The 23,964-nt window shown below is 36.9% G+C and overlaps 1 protein-coding gene across 2 annotated transcripts in view; it reads left to right on the forward strand.

The window, feature by feature from the left end:
* Window positions 1-23,964, forward strand: part of Pik3c2a (phosphatidylinositol-4-phosphate 3-kinase catalytic subunit type 2 alpha) — a 106,632-nt gene that overhangs the window by 23,193 nt on the left and 59,475 nt on the right. For both annotated transcript variants that reach the window (XM_032892828.1, XM_032892829.1), the window contains exon 4: window positions 17,926-18,029. In XM_032892828.1, coding sequence (XP_032748719.1) covers window positions 17,926-18,029 — 104 coding nt within the window. The remainder of the gene's footprint in view (window positions 1-17,925; window positions 18,030-23,964) is intronic.

A 23,964-nucleotide genomic window follows, 5' to 3' on the forward strand; every position in this document is an offset into this window, starting at 1 on the left:
TTGCTAACTTCTTAAATTCAGTAGCAAAACAGAGTACATATTTGTGTGAATTGTTTTTTTGTGGGGGGAAATGGTCTTTTTAATCTTGCTTTTCTTTGCTTCCAAGACTGCTTTGGTTTTTTTCTTGTGTAACAAAAGATTAAATATGATTAGGCCAACTGAAAATTTGCTTAGTTTTTTGTAAGAGTATAAAAACCTAGTTAGGCTGGTCTGGTTAGCACTGACCTCTAATCCCAGAATTTAGAATTCAGAGGCAGGTGGATCACTACGAGTTTGAGGCCAACCTGTTTGACTTAGTGTCCATGTAGCCAGGGCTACCTAGAGAAACTTTATCTCAAAACACAAAAATGAACATGCAAGACCAGCCTGGTTGAAGATTTGTCATCACTGAAGTGAGTTGAAGATATTCATGGTCTCTATTCTATGTGAACCTTTCTTTTTCTTATTTTCAGAGTGAACAAGGAATTCATTATACAAATTCCAATACATTTTCTTTTGTTATTAAATTATGGAAGACACAAAGAAAAACATAACTTCAGAGAAACAGGAAAAGGGCCATTAACTGCTTCTCCTTAAATACCTGTATTGATAAAAGAAAGAATGAAATAGTAGTGTAAAGGCTATAATTAGTTTATGTGAGTTTTTTAATTCTGTGAGGTTTTTTTTTAATTAGGAATTTTTTAAAGATTATTTTTATTTTACGTGTGTGGGTGTTTTGCCTCCTCCTATGTCTGTGCCCCACATATGTGCAATACATGTGGAGGTCAAAAGAGGGCATCAGTTGTGAGTTACCATGTGGGTGCTGGGAATTGAACCTGGTCATTACCAGTGCTCTTTAGCGCCTTTGAGACAAGACTCAAACTACCCTGAAACTTTGAACAGCCATCCCAGTAGAGCCTGCCAAGGTGCTAGGATTACAGGTTTAAAACATTGTTAGTTAAGGGGTAACTACAAATACTATATTTTGGCTCAGAAGAGAGTTGGGCACAGTTTAGAATTTTCTTTTTCAAATATTTTGCTTTTATATCCGTAGTTCTTGGAAATGTTTAGGATTAAAAAAGAAAAACGTTAACCCCACCTTTAGGAAGTTCACACCTTTAATCTGAGCATTTAGGAAGTAGAGACTGGCAGATATCTTGAGTTTGAGGCTACCCTGGTTTGTTAGCAGTTTCCAGGTCTACTAGGGCAACATAGTGTCTACCTCAAAAGGAGAGAGGCTTGGGAGGCAGTATACCTGAGTGGGTATGGTAATTTTGTGTATAGTTTGTTGGTTTGTTGGATTTAGATTAGAGTTTCTCTCACTATGTAGCCCAGGCTGGCCTTAAATTCATGCTCTTCCTTCCCTCACTCTCCTAAGGACTTATGTTTTAGACTGTTCAACTGTATATACTGTTTACATTCCTACTAGTAATGTGTGAAAGTTCAGGTTTTTCTGTGTTCTTTCTAGCACTTACTATTTTCCATTTTAAGTTGATGTTGATTGTTCTTTCATGGCTTTTATTTTTCTGTGGTACTGTGATCAATCCCAGAACCTTATGGAAGCTTAGCAAGCTTTCTACCACTGAACTATACTTTAGCCCCCCATTTTATGTTTTTACTGGCCATCTCTGCTTTTTGGGGAGAGGTACACATAATCATTTTGTTGTCCTGTTTGTTCATTTGTATGAGACGCTACTCTCTAAACTCACTATGCATCTCATGCTGTCCTCAAACTGTTAGCAATCCTCCTGCTTCAGCTTCCCAAGCACTAGCATTATAAATGAGTCACCATGTCAGACTGAGAAATGTTTATTTAAGATCTTTGTCTACTTTTTTTTTTAAAAGATTTATTTACTTATATGAGTACACTGTAGCTATCTTTAGATGCACCAGAAGAGGCATCAGATCCCATTACAGATGGTTGTGAGCCACTATGTGGTTGCTGGGAATTGAACTCAGGACCTCTGGAAGAGCAATCAGTGCTCTTAACCTCTGAGCCATCTCTCCAGCCCCTTGTCTACTTTTTAAAAGCTGAATTATTTATAAAAAATGAATCATAAAGATTCAAAATAGAAACTGCCCAAATGTTAAACTAAAGAATGGGTTAACAAATAGAGTATATCCACGCAATGGTATACTTCTCTCTTAGAAAAAAATGAATGAAATCCTGATACTTGATACATAATGCTGAGTGTGGGGTTGCAGATTTAGCTTAGTGGTAAAGTGCTTAGGCAAGGCTCTCTGGGTTTGTTGCCCACCAGCAGGAAAAACAAACAAAACTACACATACTGATAGAAAGAAACTAGATTTAAAAATCCTGGTGCCACATGTGTATAATCTCAGAATTTAGAAGGCTGAGACAGAATGATTGCCACAAGTTCTGATGCTAGTCTGAATTACATAGTGAGTGCTAGACTAACCAGGGGTAAGACCTTGTTTTAGAACTAACAACAACAACAACAACAAAAATTCCACTGTGCATGTATTGTATAATTCCAGTTATATGAATCATTCTGAAGAGGCAAATGAGAGACTGGAGAAATGGCTCAATAGTTAAGAACACTGGCTGCTTTTCCAGAGGACCTGGATTCAGTTCCCAGCACTCACATGGTGACATACAATGGTCTGTAATTCCAGTCCCAGGGGATCTGATGCCTTCTTCTGGCTTATAGAGGCACCAGACATGTACATGATGTACAACATACACACAGACAAAGCATTCATATGCATTAAATGAATAAATAATTTTAAAGGGGACAAACATGTAGAAAAAGGATGCAAAAATAGTGTCTGCATAGACTAAATTGCTGTATGTGGAATGGCGTAACAGTACAGGCTCTTAGAAGTAATGTGAAACCATTCTGAAATTGTTGATTGAACAAAAATTTGAATGTCATAAAAGCTACAAAATTATAATTTTTCTTAAGGAATTGAACATTTTATTTTATATATGAGTACACTGTAGCTGTCTTCAGACACCACCATCAGATCTCATTACAGATGGTTGTGAGCTACCATGCAGTTACTGAGAATTAAACTCAGGACCTCTGGAAGAGCAGTCAGTGCTCTTAACCACTGAGCCATCTCTCCAGCCCAGAATTAAACAGTTTTAAATGGTTACAATTGTGACTTTTATGTTCTGTGAACTATACCTAAAATTTTTAAGTGAGGAGAGGGGAAGAAAGGAAGTTAGTCATCCCCAGATCTTTCACCTTGTACTGTAGGGCATTGAAGAGTTTATGCTCTTTTTAATGGCAGTCTCATTTTTGTAGGTTAAACATGATCGAAAGTAATTCTGTGTATGGTGCCTACTAGTCAGGGCTTGAGATGTCAGCTGTTTGTAGTTGTTTGATAAGGGCAGCTACCTGGAGCCCACCCACTTTGGAGCAGTAGGAAGTTGTAATCTTACTATCAAAGAAAAAGTGAGCTTTTGATCCTATAGAGAACTTAAATGTTTTATCATTTATGGTGAAAACACTGAAATTCTTTCTCTTGGCTTTTGGAAACACTATGACATTACAAGCTGTATGTACTTACCTTGCTTTTGTGAAATTACTCCTAGTTTAATTCCCATTGATCATTCTTCCTTTCCCCCTTGTTAAGATGAAATAACCAAGGCCTGACATGGTGGCACTCACCTTGAAGGCAGAAGCAGATGGATCTTTTGAGTTCTAGTTTAACCTGGTTGATGTTTTGAGTTGAGTTCTAGAATAGCCATGACTACACAGTGAGACCCTGTCTAAAAAAATAGTTTAATAAAATAAAAACATATAGTAAATCTTAAACAAGTTGAGGTTCCTGGTAGGCATGTTCTATACTGTTCAGGACTAGGATTTGGATGAATGTGTTGAGAATGAACTCTTGTTTGTTTGCTTGCTTGTTTTTTTTAATAAAGCTACTGAGAGTTACATTCACAAGGGCAGAGTATTGTATCCCTATATTTGTAAAAGGTGAAAAAAAATTGTGCTATAAAGAAGTTAAGGAATTATGTTAATATATTGGTATAATTCTGATATTGTAGTTGTTAGTTTTTGTAAGGTAGATAGGTGAGTAGATAGGTAATACATAGATAGGTACATAGATGAATTGGTAAAAGGACCAGCATGTAGGAGTGTTTGCCACCAAGTCTGATGACCTGATGCGAAGGACCTACATGGTGGAGAGAGTTAGATTTCTTCAAATTACTCTTTGGTCTCCACATACACATTGGCTGTAATGTGTGAATACACACTAAATTTTAGATGATTTATAAATTAAGTTAATGTAATTTTAAAGCCAAATGAGGTGTTGTGATTAGGGAGAGATATGGATGAAACAAGACTGACCACAGATAATAGCTAAAAACACAGGCATTTTTCATTATTTTTCTTTTGTGTGTATTTCAGATTTTCCATAGTAACATTGTATTTATCCAGGGGAATAAAAGGGAATTACTTGTTAGAAGCAAAGATCTGGTATCAGGATGTTTTGGAAGTAAAAAGCTCCTTGTTACAGAAGATGTGCAAACGTGCTAGAAAGCCAGCTCCTTAGATCTGCTTGTATGTCATCATGCCCTGCATAAAGTTTAGGCCACTCAATTCTGCTTTGGGGTTAGGGTAAGGGAATGTGGAATTTGAAGGGATAGTTTTTCAAAACTTCTAAATTCTCCTAATGATACCTAACTCCCTTGAACTCTCTTGGTGGAGGACTTGAAAGTTTTCTTACACCTTAGGAATCTATGAAGCTAGGGCTATGGGAAGACATAGCAAACTAGAGCACGTTGGGAATAGTTTTCTTTTTTTTTTTTTTAAGATTTATTTCTTATATATAAGTACACTGTAGCTGTCTTCAGACACACCAGAAGAGGTCATCAGATCTCATTACAGATGGCTGTGAGCCACCATGTGGTTGCTGGGATTTGAACTCAGAACCTCTGGAAGAGCAGTCAGTGCTCTTAACCACTAAGCCATCTCTCCAGCCCGGGAATAGTTTCTGTAAGACCACTAAACCCATGATTAGATTGCAAAGAGTAGTCACTTTCCAGCCTTGCCTTTGTTGAGGAAAAGAGTATGATATTTACAAATGTCTGCCTGTGTGAATCTTTTTCGGCTTGTTTTAAATATCAGTACCTTCCTGATATTTTCCTGTATGGTTCCCTTCAGAAAGCATCCTGAAGAAATAATAATAATAAGTAGTTTCCTGAATATAAGATTTGCTATTGTCTGAGCCATCTGATCTAATGGTTGTCGCAAACTTCAGGGATTAACTACTAGAGCTGCTCTGCATAAGCAGGGTTTGTTGTTTCTTTGCCCTGTTGGTGACAAGGATTGATCATAAGGTCTCACACCTGCTAGACAAGTGTTCAACCTCTGAACTGCCTCCCTATCCCTTTTGTATCCCTAACCCTTGTAAAAAGTTCACTCTAGCTCAGGCTTCAGACTTGTAGCTATCCTCTTTCCTCAGCTTCCCACATGTTGAGATTACTAGTGTGAACCATCATACTTAGGGCAGTATCATGTTTTAAATTAGTTAAATTGAGGAAGGATTAAAGAATAAGGAAACAAGTTAAGGAGAACTATAGGTCAAAGCCAAGTAGGTAAAAGTAGCATAATTAGCCAGCTGATGAGTTAGAACTGACCTTGGCTAGCGCTGAGCACCCACAGCTTGACTAGTAGCATACTATCAGGACTGAAGTAGCTTAACGTACCTGCCAGGCCTTAGAGTAACTGAATATGGCTGAAGAGGCATAATGCTGTTTATCATCCTATTGTACTTGACTATTAGAGCACATTCTCAGAGGTGTACCATAAACCTATGCTATAAAAAGAAAAGTCTTTTTTTTTTTTTTTTCCTTCTTTTTTCCGGAGCTAGGGACCGAACCCAGGGCTACCACTGAGCTAAATCCCCAACCCCAAAAAGAAAAGTCTTTAAAATCTACGAGTTAAGGCATCTGAGAACTGTTGACAAAATTACATTTTTTTCCCAGAAGAGAATATTAATTATATGTAAGTCACTATTTTGATCTGAAGGGTTTTTATTTGTTTGTCTGTCTGGTTGGTTGGTTTGGTCTTTTTGAGATAGTCTTGCTAGGTAATCCTGGATGACCTTGCTATACAGGCTAGGCTGACCTGGGACTTTATCTTCCTCTCTGCTTCCCCAAGACTGGGATTAACAGACTTGCACTGCTATGCCTGGTCTTGATCACATTTCTTCATTTATGAAATAGTCATACTAGGTAATGTATGAGATCCCTTTATTTAAATAACATATAACATTATATAATTATATAATATAAAATTTGGAAAGTTGCCATTTAAAAGAAGACTAACTTTTTTGTAGGGTTTTGGTTTTTGTTGTTGTTAGTGTGATAGTTGTGGCTTGTGCTAGGGATTGAAGACAGTGCCTTGTGCAAGCTACTGAATTGCAAAACCTCAGGAGGTTTTGTATTTTGAATGTGTAATTTCAAATTAATGCATAGAATAAGATCACTGGAAAGGTATGGTGTTCTTGTAGAGCGATGAAATAGTAGTATACCAAATTTTCAATCCTATTAAATATTTTAAGTTTTCCTTTGTGTATGTTAGGATAAAATAGTTTGTGCTAGATTTGTATCAAGACAAGTGTTTACTGCTGAAAGTTATATTTTATAGAAAAATCCCAAAATCAAGCAACTTCTACTTTTTTTCTCCTGTAAATCGAAAGTTCAGTGTAGTAACTTAGTTTTACAGCTCAGTATCCCAAAAAAGTAGAACAAGTCAGATGGGGAAAAAAATTCAAGTAGGAAAGTTCAACATCTAATTATTTACAAGGAATCTATAGCTATTTCATAATAGTGACACTTGGGTTGCAAACATAGTTATTAGGAGCAGTCAATCTAAGTTTGATGTACAAAAACATTTTTATATTAAGGTTTCAAGCCTAGTTCCTTAAAGTTTTAAATTTAAATTTACTATTTGTGCATATGTGTGCATGAGTTTCTATTGGAGTCCATTCTCCTTCTATATGAATCCCATGCATCTAACTCAGGTGGTTAGCTTGGCAGTGAGCACCATCACCTTCTCAGTTATCTCACCTATCCCTTACTACTTTTTTTGAGATAAGGCCTTGATATGTAGCTCAGGCTAGCCTCAATCTTCTTCTTTTCTTTTTTTTTAAGATTTATTTATTTTAAATATGTGAGTACACTGTCAGTGTCTTCAGACACACCAGAAGAGGGCATTGGATTCCATTATAGATGGTTGTGAGCCACTGTGTGGTTGCTAGGAATTGAACTCAGGACCTCTGGAAAACCAGTCAGTGCTCTTAACCGCTGATCCATTTCTCCAGCCCCCAATCTTTTTCCAGGTGTCAAGATCTTATACAGTTTGTGAAATCTCATGATGATTTTACTTATACAACATGAATTTAATTCCCAGAACCTGTGTAGAGATGGAAGGAGAGAACTGACCCCATAGTGTTGTACCTGACCTCCACACTTGCACAGTGATATTCATGTGCACACACATGCCCATCCACACACTGACATCATACACATGCACTATAATAAGAAAAGAAAGTTTGGTTTATGTAGCCCAAAAGATAAAGAGAATATCAATAATGGTCTGATTTTGGAAGTCATTGGAATGGGACTTTAATGTGCTCACATACCAATCAGTCTCTCCCTACTTATCAGTATTTCCCTGAAGCTTATGCTTTCTGTTGGGAAACAGCATTGCAAATACCTATTCTCTATAATTACTGTGTGTATTTATGTGTTCATTTCCTGTTAGAAATTCTGTGTGTTTAAAAGCCCCACTCTAAAGGATATTTTTCTTCTCACTCAGCAGGCTTACTTCCTGTTTCCTTTTAGTGTCTTTTGTTTGGTTAATAATAATCTAAGTACTTAAATACAGTTTTTGTTGTGTGACCAAAACCAGGAAAAGGAACAGCTTTAAAAGATGTTTTAAGCTTAAATCAGATGTGGTGGTCAATAACTATTTTAGCTAGTTTAAACAGATTTCAGAGATTTTAGTGGTGAGATTAGATGACATTCATAAAAGTGGTTTTGAAAATTGGGTATGATAGCACACATTTAAAATATTTGAGGCTAGAGAGATGGCGTCAAGGTTAAGAGGTTATTGTCTTTCAGAGGACCTGGTTTGGTTCCCAGCATCTATGTGGCAACTGACAACTATCTGTAACTCATATGTTTTGAATGGTTGGCCATAGGGAGTGGCACTATTAGGAGGTATGGTCTTATTGGAAGTGTGTTGCTATTGAGGTGGGCTTTGAGGTCTTATATGCTCAAGCTACACCCAGTGTGGCACATAGTCTCCTGCTACTTGTGGATCAAGATGTAATCTCTCAGCTCCTTCTCCAACACTGTTTATCTGTTTACTGCCATGTTTCCCATCATTATGATAATAGACTAAACCTCTGGAACTGTAAGCTAGCCGTAGTTAAATATTTTCCTTTATAAGAGCTACTGTTGTCATGGTCTCTCTTCAAAGCAATAGAACTTTTAGCTAATAGAACTTTTACTTTTTAGGGCATTTGATTCCCTCTTCTGGCCTCCTCAGGTACCAAGCATTAAGTATGCAAATAAAAAAAATATATACTTAAAATAAAAATGATAATAGTTAAAATAAATTCAAATCCTAGCACTTGGAACACTAAGGAAAGAAGATCAAGACAATGTCTGAGGCCAGCCTAGGCTATATAGTGAGTGTAAGGTTAGCCTGTACTGTAGTATAGCAACGTCCTATTTTTTTTTTTTTTTTTTATTTTTTTTTTTTTTTTTTTTTTTTTTTTTTTTCTTTTTTTCGGAGCTAGGGACCGAACCCAGGGCCTTGTGCTTGCTAGGCAAGCGCTCTACCACTGAGCTAAATCCCCAATCCCTAACATCCTATTTTAAAAACAGCAATGTGCTTTTATAAATGTGGACACTTGATGTTTCTAAAAGTTTATTAACAACCTAACTTTATATATTATTGGCAGAATGTCCAACATCAATTTCATTTTATTTTTTTTATTTATCGAGGCAAGGTCTCTTGTACCCTTGAACTCATTGTGTAGCTAAGGCTGGCCTTTAACTCCTGACTTCCTCCCTCTACCTCCCAAATGCTGGAATTATAGACATATATCACTATGCCAGTTTCAACCATTTTTTTTTACCTCTCCTCCCCCCTTTTTCTCATTAATTTTACAGAAGATTCAAAATACTCTTATTGTAAAGGAAGCAATGCATTTGTTTAGTTCTGAAGAGTAATATATTTAGAATACATTTCCTATAAATTTTTTTTAAAGTATTTATTTAATGTATATGAGTACACTGTAGCTGTCTTCAGACACACTAGAAGAGGGCATCAGATCTCATTACAGATGGTTGTGAGCCACCATGTGGTTGCTGGGAATTGAACTCAGGACCTCTGGAAGAGCAGTGAGTGCTCTTAACTGCTGAGCCATCTCTACAGCCCGATTTTTTTTTTTTTTACAAAATTGTTTTTATCCCATTTAATTTCTGAGTAATGTATAAGGAACTTTAAAACTTGTATTGGCATGAAGCTTTCCCATGCAATATTTTTTTCCAAGACAAGGTCTCACTCTGTAGCCAATACTGGGTGGTTTCCTTATTATATACCCTGGGCTGACTTGTACAGTCCTCCTCCTATAGTCTCATTAGTCTTACTTCCCAGCACTAAGATTACAGGTATAGGCCACTAGGTCTAGAGGCAGGGTCTCTCTGTGTAATTCTGTCTGGCCAAGAACTTTTTGTATAGACTATGATTGCCTTGAACTCACAGAGCTCTACTTTCTTCTGTCTCTGTAAAGTGCTAGGAGTGCTGAGATTAAAGGTGTGTGCCACTGGGCCCAACCCATGCAGTGTTTTTGGTTTTTTGTTTGTTTGTTTGTTTAGATCAGAATATACTGAAAAATATTTGTTCTAAATATAATCCCATCTAGGGCCAAGACTAGAGAGACTCCGTAGTCTCTTACTCTCTGCACATTGTCCAGTTGTAGGTCTCTGTGTTAATTACCATCTAATGCAAGAAGCTTCTCTGTGGAAGGCTAATCAAAGTGCACATCTATGATCAAAATATCATCAAAGTTGTTTTATTGCTGTGTTTGTTTAGCAGAATAAAGATGGTAAGTTTTCCTATAGGGTCTGTGACCTATCTAGTCTTAGACCCTAGGCCATATTTATACTGTCTGGTAGAGGTTCTATACCAGAAGAGGCCTTAAATCCAATTTAAAAAAAAAAAAAAGTGGTTGGTTACTTCCTTAGCATTTATACCACTATGGCATTAGTAGGCATATCTTGCAGGCTAGTCACTATTGTAGCTCACAGATGAGAGCAATTAACGTTTACTTTTCTCCTCTTGTAGTGTGTATATCACCGTCTAGGACTGTGAACACTAGTCGGTAGGGGTGAAACTTCCGGTTGAGTACCAGCTCCATTTTTTCATGTTCTATGATGTAAGTATGTGGTGTCTTTAGCAGTAGGTTGTGGAAGGTAACTAATAGCACTGCCAATGGTGTCTGCAGGAGGAGGTGGACTTCTGGGCCTCCTTTGACCAATGTCAGATGTAACCTATTTCTTCTGGTACTGGGAGGGTTTTTTTTGTTAGCATATGATATCTAGTTGAAGTATTCTCTCTCCCATTTCTGTTTTATCTTATAGATTAGGCTTTGCTCAGACATTTGAGCAAATATTATTCTGATAATGTCTATTAGAGTATTTCTGGGTGAAGCTAATTCTTGAATTGGTAAACTAGGTAAAGAAGATTGTCTACTTTTTTCCCAACCAGTTAAGGACACAAAGACTAACCACCTGTCGAAGTGTTCTATTACTGTGGGGAGACACCATGACCAAGGCCATTTAATTGGGGGCTGGCTTACAGTTTCAGAGGTTTAGTCCATTATCATCATGACAGGAGCATAGCAGCACACAAGGCACTGGAACAGTAGCTGAGAGCTACTTCCTGATCTGCAGTCTAGAAAAAAAGAAAGATGCTGGGCCCGGGTGGGAATTTTGAAACCTCAAAGCCTACCCCAGTGATACACTTCCTCCAACAAGGCCATTCTTACTACGAAAAAGGTCACACCTTCTAATCTCTCTTATAGTACCACCCTCTATATAGTACTACTATCTATTCAAATTGATGATCCTATAGGGGTCACTCTTATTCAAACCACCACACCTTCCAATTTGGAAATTCTGTCTGAGTACTTTAAAGCTGGAAAATTGATTTCCATGCACACATACAAACATGTGGGTAGGCACATCACCCTCTTGCCTTTAAATTCAAACTTGATGATACATTAGTTCTTCGTGGGTTTTAAATCTGCCAGACTCATCTTGTGCCTCTGGCTTACCACCTGCAGACTGGGGATTTCTTGGTCTTGTACAGGCATGAGATAATTCCTTTTACCCAGTCTTTTCCTCTAAATAGGGAAGGGGTGTGTCCCTTACCTTCATAAAGGCTGCTGTCTATTGATAGAGATTAGTTAACCCAAATTCCCTTTGGTTGAGGTGTTGCTATTAAAATGATTATAATGGATCAACAGTAATTAGGGAGGAAGGGAAGAGAGATCCTGTAGAGAATTGGTGCCCATTTTTAATCTCTTGGAATTTCTAGAATATGCCATTTCTAGAAAATATTTGGGTGGTAACCTAAACATTTACTTGGAATTTCAAACAATTTTACTAGAAAACTCAGTACCTTCCCCTACAGTCATTATTTTTTTAAATTCTGTGTATTTGCTGATGGCATTAGTTATTTTATAGATTATCCTGTCTTTTTTGTTTACTAAAAGAAAATGAATGAGGGAGAGAAATGGCTCAGTGGTTAAGAGTACTTGTTCTTACAGAGAACCTGGCACCCACACCAGCACCCACATGAAGGCTTACAGCCACCTATAATTCCAGTTCCAGAGGTTCTGATGGTTTTTGCTGACCTCTATGGGTACCAGACTTGCATGTGGTACAGAGACATACATGTGAACAAAATACTCATGCATATAAAACAAATAAATATGAAAAAGATTTAGGATATACAGTGTGTTAATAAGTATTAGTAATTTTCAGACATGACGTCTAAAGAACTTGATCCAGAAGAAGGGGCTGATAGATGAAAAAATGAAATAACAAACAGGAAGTCTTGAGTGCCACAAAAGAAAAGTCTTCATGATTTATGGAGACGTGGCTAGTTGATGTTTTTGGTTGTTGGTCTGGCACTTAGGTAATAGGACATGGCTCAAAAGCATAGGTATAAGAATGTGTTGTTTCAGAGAAAGGGAAGGACTCTAATAAATGCATGTGGTGGCACAAGCCTACAATCCCAACACTTGTGAAACTGAGGAAAAGGAGGATTATAAGATTAAGGCAAGCCTAAACTAAATAGTGAGACACTACTACAAAATGAAGACAAAGTTGACATTAGCATCTGAGGTAGCATAGACAACTTTATATTTTTTAAACCCATTGTATACTTGAAACTTCCTTAATTATATTATATCTTCAAATTGTTTCTGTCTAGTCAATTGAAATTCAGTGACTTTAAAAAAGGAAGGACCGTGGTTAGGACAAAACGGCAACCAACAGATTGGGAAAAGATCTTTACCAATCCTACAACAGATAGAGGCCTTATATCCAAAATATACAAAGAACTCAAGAAGTTAGACCGTAGGGAGACAAATAACCCTATTAAAAAATGGGGTTCAGAGCTAAACAAAAAATTAACAGCTGAGGAATGCTGAATGGCTGAGAAACACCTAAAGAAATGTTCAACATCTTTAGTCATCAGGGAAATGCAAATCAAAACAACCCTAAGATTTCACCTCACACCAGTGAGAATGGCTAAGATCAAAAACTCAGGTGACAGCAAATGCTGGCGAGGATGTGGAGAAAGAGGAACACTCCTCCATTGTTGGTGGGATTGCAGACCGGTACAACCATTCTGGAAATCAGTCTGGAGGTTCCTCAGAAAATTGGACATTGAACTGCCTGAGGATCCAGCTATACCTTTCTTGGGCATATACCCAAAAGATGCCCCAACATATAAAAAAGACACATGCTCCACTATGTTCATCGCAGCCTTATTTATAATAGCCAGAAGCTGGAAAGAACCCAGATGCCCTTCAACAGAGGAATGGATACAGAAAATGTGGTACATCTACACAATGGAATATTACTCAGCTATCAAAAACAATGACTTTATGAAATTCGTAGGCAAATGGTTGGAACTGGAAAATATCACCCTGAGTGAGGTAACCCAATCACAAAAAAACACACATAGGTATGCACTCATTGATAAGTGGCTATTAGCCCAAATGCTTGAATTACCCTAGATGCCTAGAACAAATGAAACTCAAGACGGATGATCAAAATGTGAATGCTTCACTCCTTCTTTAAAAGGGGAACAAGAATATCCTTGGCAGGGAATAGAGAGGCAAAGATTAAAACAGACACAGAAGGAACACCCATTCAGAGCCTGCCCCACATGTGGCCCATACATATACAGCCACCCAATTAGACAAGGTGGATGAAGCAAAGAAGTGCAGGCCGACTGGAGCCGGATGTAGATCGCTCCTGAGAGACACAGCCAGAATACAGCAAATACAGAGGCGAATGCCAGCAGCAAACCACTGAACTGAGAATAGGACCCGCGTTGAAGGAATCAGAGAAAGAACTGGAAGAGCTTGAAGGGGCTCGAGACCCCATATGTACAACAATACCAAGCAACCAGAGCTTCCAGGGACTAAGTCACTACCTAAAGACTCTACATGGACTGACCCTGGACTCTGACCTCATAGGTAGCAATGAATATCCTAGTACGATCACCAGTGTAAGGGGGAAGCCCTGGGTCCTGCTAAGACTGAACCCCAGTGAACTAGATTGTTGGGGGAGGGCGGCAATGGGGGAGGATGGAGAGGGAACACCCATAAAGAAGGGAGGGGAGGGTTAGGGGATGTTTGCCCGAAACCGGAAAGGGACTAACACCGAAATGTAAATAAGAAATACTGAAAGTTAATAAAAAAAAAATTAAAAAAAAAAGAAGGACCTCTTTAATAAAAGGTATCATGAAAAATAACCACTTTTTAATTAAAAAGTCTAAACATTCCGTTGAGGAGACTGGGCATCTATTCAACAGGGCAGGTTTCATGTCATTACCTCCACAAAGGCCACAATGTTGTTTTCTAGTTTTCCCTGGCTTGTTTTTGCTGGGGGTTGGGGGAGGGTCCTATTTTATTTTTGTTTTTTTGTTTGTTTGTTTTTTTTTGATACAGTTTTCAGGCTATCCTCAGACTTCTGTGCAGCTGAGGCTAGACATGAACCTCTGATCCTTCTGCCTCTATCTACCAAGTGACACACACCTCCTCGAACCCCACCACCAAGTGATCCTCCACCCCCTTTCAGGAAAGCTGTTGAGTATGAGTAAAGTCTTCCATATCCCCATCTGTAAAACAAATAATAATAATAGTACCAATTTATTGAAGCTACTTAATAAACAAATGCTTGTGGATTTTATACAGAGAAGTCTGATAGGATACATGTCAGTATTTGTTGCAAGTTATTTTTAAAGTAATACTAAAAACTTAAAAAGCTTATTTTAGAGAATTAAATATTAATGGAAGTTGGTGTTACTCCTTACGGGATTGTTGAAAAAAAAAAGCATAGTTTCTTAAATTATTTAAATGTTTTGTTGTTTTGTGGTGTGTTTTTAGAGGGAGCAAAATATTCAACTAGTTGAACTGATTGATGGTTGTGTACCTTTTTAGCTGGATGTGAAGTTCTGTAAAAATACAAAATTTAGTTTGGTGCTTGTTCTCAGTCATTTTACACCAAGACTCAAAACAGGATGTGATGGTACAGGTTTTGATTCAAACTAAGTACTTAGAGGTGGTGGAGTAGAGGTAGGAAAATAGCTCAATAGAAAATTCTTGATCTGCAAGCATGAAGGCCTGAGTTCAGATCACCCATATAAAAAGCTGGTTTGTAACCCCCATGCGGGTTGGAGGAGATAGGCAGCTTTCTGGCAGAGATTACAGAAATGGGTGCTACTGCTCTTACACAGGTGCTGAGAACTCTAATATGAATCATCAGGCTCAGGGAGTTGGGGTGGCATCTGGAACAAGTGTCAGACATATCTCATTGAAGGCTGTTTGTTCTAGAACTCATTTCTATAATACCAATTAGCAGTGTAAACAGTAGACTCCAAGTTCAGTAAAAGATTCTGTCTCAAAAAATAAGGTGTTCTTTAAAACTTGGTAAGGTTCTTATTTTGTTATTTTTAACGTGGCATAAGGGTAGGCAAAGAGGAAGATGTTTTTTAGGCAAAGAGAAAATTCAGAACAAGGGTAAGCCCCATTGTGTTTTGGATGAACAGGATACAATTAAAGCTAATTGCAGCATAGAACTCAGTAGAAAGGTCAGACAAGTAAGATTGGAATAGACAGTGCCTGTTTGTACTTTTAAAAAAAATTTTTAAATTGTATTTTTAAAAATTCGACTTTAATGTATTATAATTTTGTGTGTCATGGTACACATGTGGAGGTCAGCAGACAGCTTTGTGTCATTTCTCACCTTCAACTTTGTTTGAGACAGGGTTTCACTGCTCTCTACACCAGGCTAGGTAGCTGTGAAACCTCTCAAGGATTCTCAGTTTCCACTTCTCATCTTCTTCCCATTTCTGCAATGATTACAGAAATGAGTGCTATTTGCTTTTACCTGGGTACTGAAGATCAAATATGGACCATCAGTTTAGGAAAGGCAGCATTTTACCTACTGAACCATGTGGAACAGCGGTGGTTAGATCTCATTGTTTAGAGAACTAAAGTCTGTTTGTTACAGTGCTTATTTCTATAATACTAATATGTTATTGATAATTCAGATTGGTATGGATACAGCAGGAAGTTATACTAGTTCAGCTTTCCTAGCATGTTATTATTTAATAGCAATCCTGAACAAACTTTTCTTACAATTTAAAAGAGACCTTTAACAATATAACAGGTTTTATGGAAAATACTGAATATCCTATACAAGTATCCTCTTTTAATGAAACTGCAATTCCAGGAGTAGATCTCAGTTCACAGTATTGAACTGGTGAGACTGCGTACAAAGCTGCTGTGAGGCCATTGGCCCTTAGAAGAACTTTTGTCTCCTGGTTAACTGAGAGGTCTACTACATTCTTTAATATGGTTCCATTATTCAGCAGTCTTCAAGGGAGTAAATACTCTGAAGCATGTTCATCACAAAACAGAAAGAAAAACAACTTCTAAGCATTGAAGAGTATGAAATGAGGATGGACATTTAACTGTTAGGTTTGCTTTGGTGTGCTATTTTTGTCTTTTGTGATAGGGTCTCTGTAGAACCCAGGCTGGCCTGGAATTCCAGATTCTCCTGCCAGTTGAGAACCACCATGCCTAGCTGAGTTAGGAATTTTTATCGTAAGGATCTATTTTTGTTTTAGTTAGTTTTCTTCATGTTGCCCTTAAATTTTTTACTGAAGTATCTTTGTAGGCACCAAGATTATCGAAATAAATTGATTTTTAAAGTTTATATGCTGTTTGTTTTTACATTTATTTATTTATTTATCTAGAGAGAGAGAGAGAGAGAGAGAGAGAGAGAGAGAGAGTATGTGTGTGTGTGAATACACAAAAGTCAGTAGACAGTTTTCAAAAATCAGTTATCTCTTTCCGTCATGTGACATTAAACTCAGGCTTCTTTGCTTGGCAGCAAGTACCTTTACTTGCTGAGCTATCTTTCTGTTCCCACTTATTTTTTATTTTTCATTTACTTATTGCCATATGGAATCTTGAACCCAGGATCTATGCCATGTCTCTGCCACTGAGATAAAACTTTGGCTCTTTATTCACTTCATTTGGGTTGAAACTATTCCTAATTTTAAAGAAAATTTGTATTTGAAATTTGTACTAAAATAAATATTTCTATGTTGTATGTTAAAATACCTCTAAGTGAACTCTACTATTTGGCTGTTATTGGGTGGTAAATTGATCTCCACAAATACTGCAAACATAGTCTGGCCAAATATAACTTATAAAAGATTGTTAGGATTTTCGCGTATGCTTATTAACATAGAAAAACAATACATTTTTTTTAAAAGATTGATTTATTTATTATATATAAGTACACTGTAGCTGTTTTCAGACACACCAGAAGAGGGCATCAAATCTCATTACTGATGGTTGTGAGCCACTATGTGGTTGCTGGGATTTGAACTCAGGACCTCTGGAAGAGCTGTCAGTGCTCTTTACCACTGAGCCATCTCTCCAGTCCAGTAATACATTTTTCTAAAAATCATTCTCTACATAAGATGCCAGTTCTCTTGGAACTTAAAGCTTGAGTAGATTATATAGACATAGTGGTTTATAAATTCCAAATGAGTTTGGTCTCTTCCTTTTCTTAAAACAGATGACAGCCTTTTAATTTTATTCAGCTGCTAGCTTATCCAAATATTTAGAATAGAAAGGTCTTTAAGGTCTTTACTGTTCTAGCTGATCAGTGTAGCATGTTTTTAATTTTTATCAATTAAAAACAAAGAGTTAAAACCAGGCTTAGTTGGTGCTTTACCAGGATAGAATTCCCCTTTTTCTTGTGTTTTTGTTTGTTTGGTTTTTTTTCTTTCTGAGATGGTTTCTTGATTACATACAGGCTGGCCTTGATTTGGAGATCTTCCTGCCTCAACTGTATGCCAAGGTGTATGCTGAAAATTAGGTATTTTTAGCCAGTTGTAATAATAGTTCATGCTTATAATTCCCATGTGTGTGAAACTAAGACAGTTGGATCACTGAGAGTCAGAGAACTGCCTGAGTTACAGTATAAGATGCTGTGTTAAAGCTAATAGGAAACTTCCTACTTAAATGATTCATCTTATCTCTCTAATTTTGTATAGCTTCATAAAAACTGGCTAGGCAGCATTTTGGAGATCTTTGACTTTTAAAATAAAACCACTTTTTTGATTACAGAAAGACCCAAATGGGACCAGTAGTTTGGCAACTGGAAGTTCTCTTCTACAAGAATTTGAAGTACAGAATGAGGAGGTGGCAGCTTTTTGTCAATCCATTATGAAGTAAGGAATTTTTCTTTATAAATTTACAGATTCTTTAAGTTAAAACAAACAACTTCAGAGATGAGTAAGGTAGAGGCAGCATATCTCTGAGGTCTAGGCCAGCCAAGGCTACACAGTGAAACCTTGTCTCAAAACAAAACAACAAAACAAAAATCAAAAGTTGCTACTTAATGCCAATCCTAAAAATTTTTAACTTTTTAAAAAAATTATTTCCTTCATGTGGCTAAAATTTTGAAGCAAACAGTTAATTGGCACATAACCACAAGCCACAGATGAATCTAGATCTTTATTTGTCAGGCTTCTAAATATTTAAGGAAAAAAATGAAGCCAGGAGTGAATTTCTGATCCCTAGAAAATGTCTCGTTTTGTTTTTAGGCAAACTTTCATCTTCTCAAAAAAAAAAAATAGGTGTATGTATGTGTGTATATATATAATATATTATATATATATATGTATGTATATGCATATGCATATACATATATGTGTGTGTATGTGTTTTGTCTTAGGAGACACTGTTTCACTTTGTAGCCCAGGCTAGTCTCAAACTCTCAGTCTTCTGCCTCAGTCTCCTGAGTTCTAGGTTTATCAGCATACATAACCATGCCTAATTTCTCACAAACTATCTAGCATTCAGAATGCTATCCCATTTATTTAAAAATACAGCTTTTAAATATTTTCTCACTCTTGTATGTATTGGACAGTATTATTTTTTGTTTTGTTGTTATTGTTTGAGAGGTGGGGTCTCTAGCCCAGGTCTGTAACTGAAGATGTTGAACTTTTGATGTTCCTGCTTCCACCAAGGACTAGGATTACAGTAATGAACTACCACATCCAGTTTTCTGCAGTACTGGGGATGGAATCCAGTCCCTCAGGCATGTTAGGCAGGCACTCTACCAACTAAGAGCTTTATTTTCAGGCCTTGTACCATATGCTTTACAGATGGAAAAACTGAGTTCAAAGAAATACCTTAACAAAGTTTTCTCTGCTGTCAGTACAGGGCCACATCTTTGCCTCTGGTTATATGTGTGTTTGTTACATGATTGTAGGTGTGTGTTACATTTCTCTGTGGGATCTGGGGAACAAACTCAAGTTGTCAAGTTTGTGCATCAAACACTTACCTGCTATACTATCTTGCCATCTCTGTTCTACGAAACTCTATAGGCCCTGCTAGGCTGGCATACTATGTAGGCTATACTGTCCTTTTACTCAAGATAGTCCATCTGCCTCAGCTTTCCTAGTGCTGGGGTAGCATATATATACCACCGCTACTGCTTTGAATTCATTTTTTTTTAAATTTTTAAATTCAAATTTTTATTAAAAAATTTAAAAATTGAAATTGGTTTATTTATATATATGAATAGATATCAGATATATTTAATCTGTTGAATATATCTGATATATAATGAAATATGAACTTGAACTTGGATCCTTTGCCTGTATTTCTCAAGAGTTAATAGGTCTTATAGAACTGCTAACATGATGGATCAAATTTACAATTTACCCCTCCCTTCAGACTTTGTCTTTCTCTTTCCTTTCTTTCCTTTTTTTTACCATGTTCAACCTCCATGTGGTTTAACTTTATTTTCTCGTATTGCTAATGGGACTTCTTAAGAAAGGGAGTATGGCAATTGACTCTATATTCTGATGCTTTTGTTAGCAGAGAAGAAAAATGATTCTTAGCCAGACAGAGAAAAGCTATGCAAAACACTGAAGTAGCAAACTTCAAGGCTGAGGGGACAAAATCTGTTCTCTCATGCAGGGAAAGCAGTTACCACTATGGGATCATTCTGAATCTAGAGCTGTCTTCTGTAAAAAGATCTCCTTTTTAAGCAGGCCATGGGGCCTCAGATCATTTTTGAGTATGTGTGCCATAATTGATTTAGGAGTAATCTTTACCTTAATGGAAATAATCTGTTAAATTTCTTACATAGTTTCTTCTTTTCCCAAACAAGTGCTATATGATTTCCCTCATATTATTTTTTACTAAGTACTACATTTAAGCTTTGCAAGTCGGAAGATTAAATTCTTTATGATCTGCCTTTTGAGTTGTAGAGCTGTTTTCACAAACCTCCCAGCTTTAACTAAGTGGTTACAGTAGTCCTTCTTGGCTAGGACAGCTGCATTCCACAACTCTTCAGTGGATGTCTGAAAACAAATACTGGTGTAAACTCTTTGTAGAAAATATGTGTTTGAAAAGAAAAATAAGTTTATAGGGGTCACTCAGGTGGCTTAGTAGGTAAAGTGCTTGCTACCAAATTGATGATACAAATTTGATCCCTGGAATCTATTCCCTCTGGTTGTTTTCTGGCCTCCACCTATATACCCCTTTCCTACATAAATTAAAAACAATAAATAAATTTTTAAATTTCCATTATTATTTTATGTGTATGAGTGTTTTGCCTGCATGTGAGTATACCATGTGCATACCCTGTGCCAGAAGAGGTGTGATTGGAGTTACACAGTTGTGAACTGTCTGCTATATGGGTGCTAGGAATTGAACCTGATCATCTGCAAGAAAAGTGCTTTTAATCACTGTGAGCCAACTCTCCAGCTCCCTCAGATAAATTTTTTAAGTTAAAAAATAGTAATTTTTATATTATGGAATAATTTACCATCAATCTTGACATCCTGAGCACATAACTTTTTTCCCTTCCTTTATTGGATCACAGATTTTTCTTTTTGCTTACTAGAAGTATTTTCAGATCATAATTGACAGGACAGTAACTAGAACTGAATAAGGAGAATGCTGTATTCATTTATATATGTACATATTTATGCTCAGAGTGGCTTATATAATATATAACTCTAGATGAACCAAATAGAAAATGAGTTCTAATTCTCAGATACCCAGTAATACATAGTATGGATACAGCAATTATCACAATAATAAGAACTAGACTTTTCTGAAGCTATGTTCTAGGATTTTTTTTTTTTTTTTTTTTGCTCTGGAAACATGGAGACTAGCGCATATGCCGAGTTCCTCAAAAGTGACTGCTTTCTTCCAGCAGTTTTCTCACAACCCCAGTGGACTTTAAACACACACACACACACACACACACACACACACACACACACACACACACACACCCTCACATATGTCAGACAAGCACTGTACCACTAATACTAAGGTTCTTGGCTCTTTTTCCCCACTCTCCTTTTGTTATTAAAACTGGCTTTGTAGCCCAAGCTAGCTTCACTTATAATTTTCTACAATGACTCACCCTTCAGGGGATTGAACCAAGCACACAGCTGCTGAACTACATCCATAGTACCCAGTTTGTGTTTTTTTAAAAGTCTTCTAAAAATATTCATGCGATCATTTTGATTAAGCTGTGAAGTCAGCATTAATCTATTAGGGTGTTGTGTGTGCTTACATTTGAAATTACAGTATGTCTGTTTTAACCACTCAGTTGCCTGTCTTAGGCCTGGACTTTGTTACCATTTTTGTCAATGAAATTAAAAACTTGGACTAGTGAAGGTCTTCTACTTTGACTTAGGATTGCCTTTCATTATATTTGTTTCTTTTTCTTGCTAAAACTTACTAGATTTACTAGTTGTGCTTTAGAGAAAAGTTTTTAAAAGAATGTTGATATAATAGGCTTGTTTTGGAATAATGAAGATTGAACCTAGAGCACTAGGCATGCCTTCTAGCATCAAGCTTCAGCCCAGGCTTGTGGTTATTGCTTCTATGTTTCTGTAGTACAAAATGAGAAACTATATTCTATACCCGCCTTTTCTTTATATGTGATTCAGATCTCATACTTATACAATGTAATGATCTTTTTATTATTAGGGAATGTCAAAAGTATCATTGCAACAGTTTCATACATATAAATAATATTGATCATACCCTCTCCCTCTCAAGAGTATCTTAATTACAAGACATTCCAAATCTTTTAAAAAATTGACTTCAACTTCGAATTGTTTGTTTATTTAGTGGTGTCTTAATTTAATTTTTTGAGATAGGATCTCACTCCTTTGATAGACCAAACTGGCCTCAAACTCAGAGAGATCTGCCCACCTCTGACTTCTGAGTACTGGAATTAAAGATCCAATATTATTTTCATGAATCTGCAAACAGGATAATGCCAATAATAAGAATAAGCATTTTGTAATTAGCTTATTGCACAATTATAAACTTATTGTGTTATGAAGAGATAAGCTTGAAAGAAACTATCTTTATCTTACTGTGTCCATCTGCGATATAGTACCAACATCAGTTCTGCTTATAGCACTCTGATCACTTCTCAACTTTTTTTGTAAATATATATATGTATATAAACCCACATATACACATATACAAACACATAAATTTATATGTATACATACATATACACACATTATATACATAATATGCCTATATATGTTTGTATGTGGTTATGTACATGTGAATGCTGGTGCTAATAAGGGCCAGAGTCATTGGCTCACCTGGAGCTGGATTATAGGTAATGGTGAGTCACCTGGCATAGGTATTGTGAATCAAACCTGGGTCTTGTGCAAGAACAGTATACACTTTTAACAACTTTCCATCTCTATCTATTTGAGCTATCTCTTCCAGTTCCATATTTTATCTTTTTAATATTGGATCCTGTGTGTGTGTGTGTCTTCTAAGACCACAATGTATAAACCACATTTATTCTTTGACTGATTCATTTATTTTATAAAGCATTAACAGCATTTGTTATGTAGTAGGCACTAACTGCTTCATAATATTACTTTACATATTCTTATGACAATCCTGAAAAATATATGGTCATATTATTCTGAAAAAAGATAATGTCAGTAGCTTAACTGCATTTGTGTAGTTAACAAATAGTAAAAATAAGGTTTAATATCAAGTAGTCTGCCTTAACAGGGTTTTTTTTTTCTTTTATTGGATATTTTTTATTTACATTTCAAATGTTATCCCATTTCCCACTTTCCACTCCAGAAACCCGCTATCCTTTCCCCATCCCCCTGCTTCTATGAGAGTGCTCTCTCACCCACACACCCACTCCCTCCCGCTTCCCTGTCCTAACATTCCCCTACACTGGGGCACTGAGCCTTGACAGAACCAAGGACCTCTTCTCTGACTGCCCATTGCCCAACAAGGCCATCCTTTGCTATATATACAGCTGGAGCCATGGGTCCATGCATGTGTATTCTTTGTTTGGATGGTAGTTTAGTACCTGGGAGCTCTGGGGGGGTCTGGTTGATTGATATTGTTGTTCTTATGGGGTTGTAAAACCCTTCAGCTCCTTCAGTTCTTTTTCTAACTCTTCCACTGGGGACCCATTTTCCGTTCAGTGGTCGACTGCAAGAATCCCCCTCTGTATTTGTAAGGCTCTGGCAAAGCCTCTCAGGAGACAGTTGTATCAGGCTCCTGTCATCAAGGACACAACAGTGTCTGGGTTTGGCATCTGTATATGGGATGGATCCTCAGGTGGGGCAGTCTCTGGATGGCCTTTCCTTCAGTCTCTGTTCCACACTTTGTCTCCTATTTCCTCCTGTGAGTATTTTTTGTTTCCCCTTATAAGAAGGATTGAAACATCCACACTTTGGTCTTCCTTCTTCTTGAGTTTCATGTGGTCTATGAATCTTGGGTATTCCAAGCTTTTGGGCTAATATCCATTTATTAGTGAGTGAATATTATGTGTGTTCTTTTGTGATTGGGTTATCTCACTCAGGATATTTTCAAGTTCTATCCATTTACCTAAGAATTTCATGAAAATTTCATAGCTGAGTAGTAGTACTCTATTGTGTAAATGCACCATGTTTTCTGTATCCATTCATCTGTTGAAGGACATCTGGGTTCTTTCCAACTTCTATTAGGAATAAGGCTGTTATAAACAGCATGTGTCCTTGTATATGGTGGAGCATTGGGTATATGCCCAGGAGTGGTATAGCTGGGTCCTCAGGTAGTACTATGTCCAATTTTCTAAGGAAATACCAAACT

Source organism: Rattus rattus, chromosome 2 (assembly GCF_011064425.1).
Source record: "Rattus rattus isolate New Zealand chromosome 2, Rrattus_CSIRO_v1, whole genome shotgun sequence".
NCBI lineage: Eukaryota > Metazoa > Chordata > Mammalia > Rodentia > Muridae > Rattus > Rattus rattus.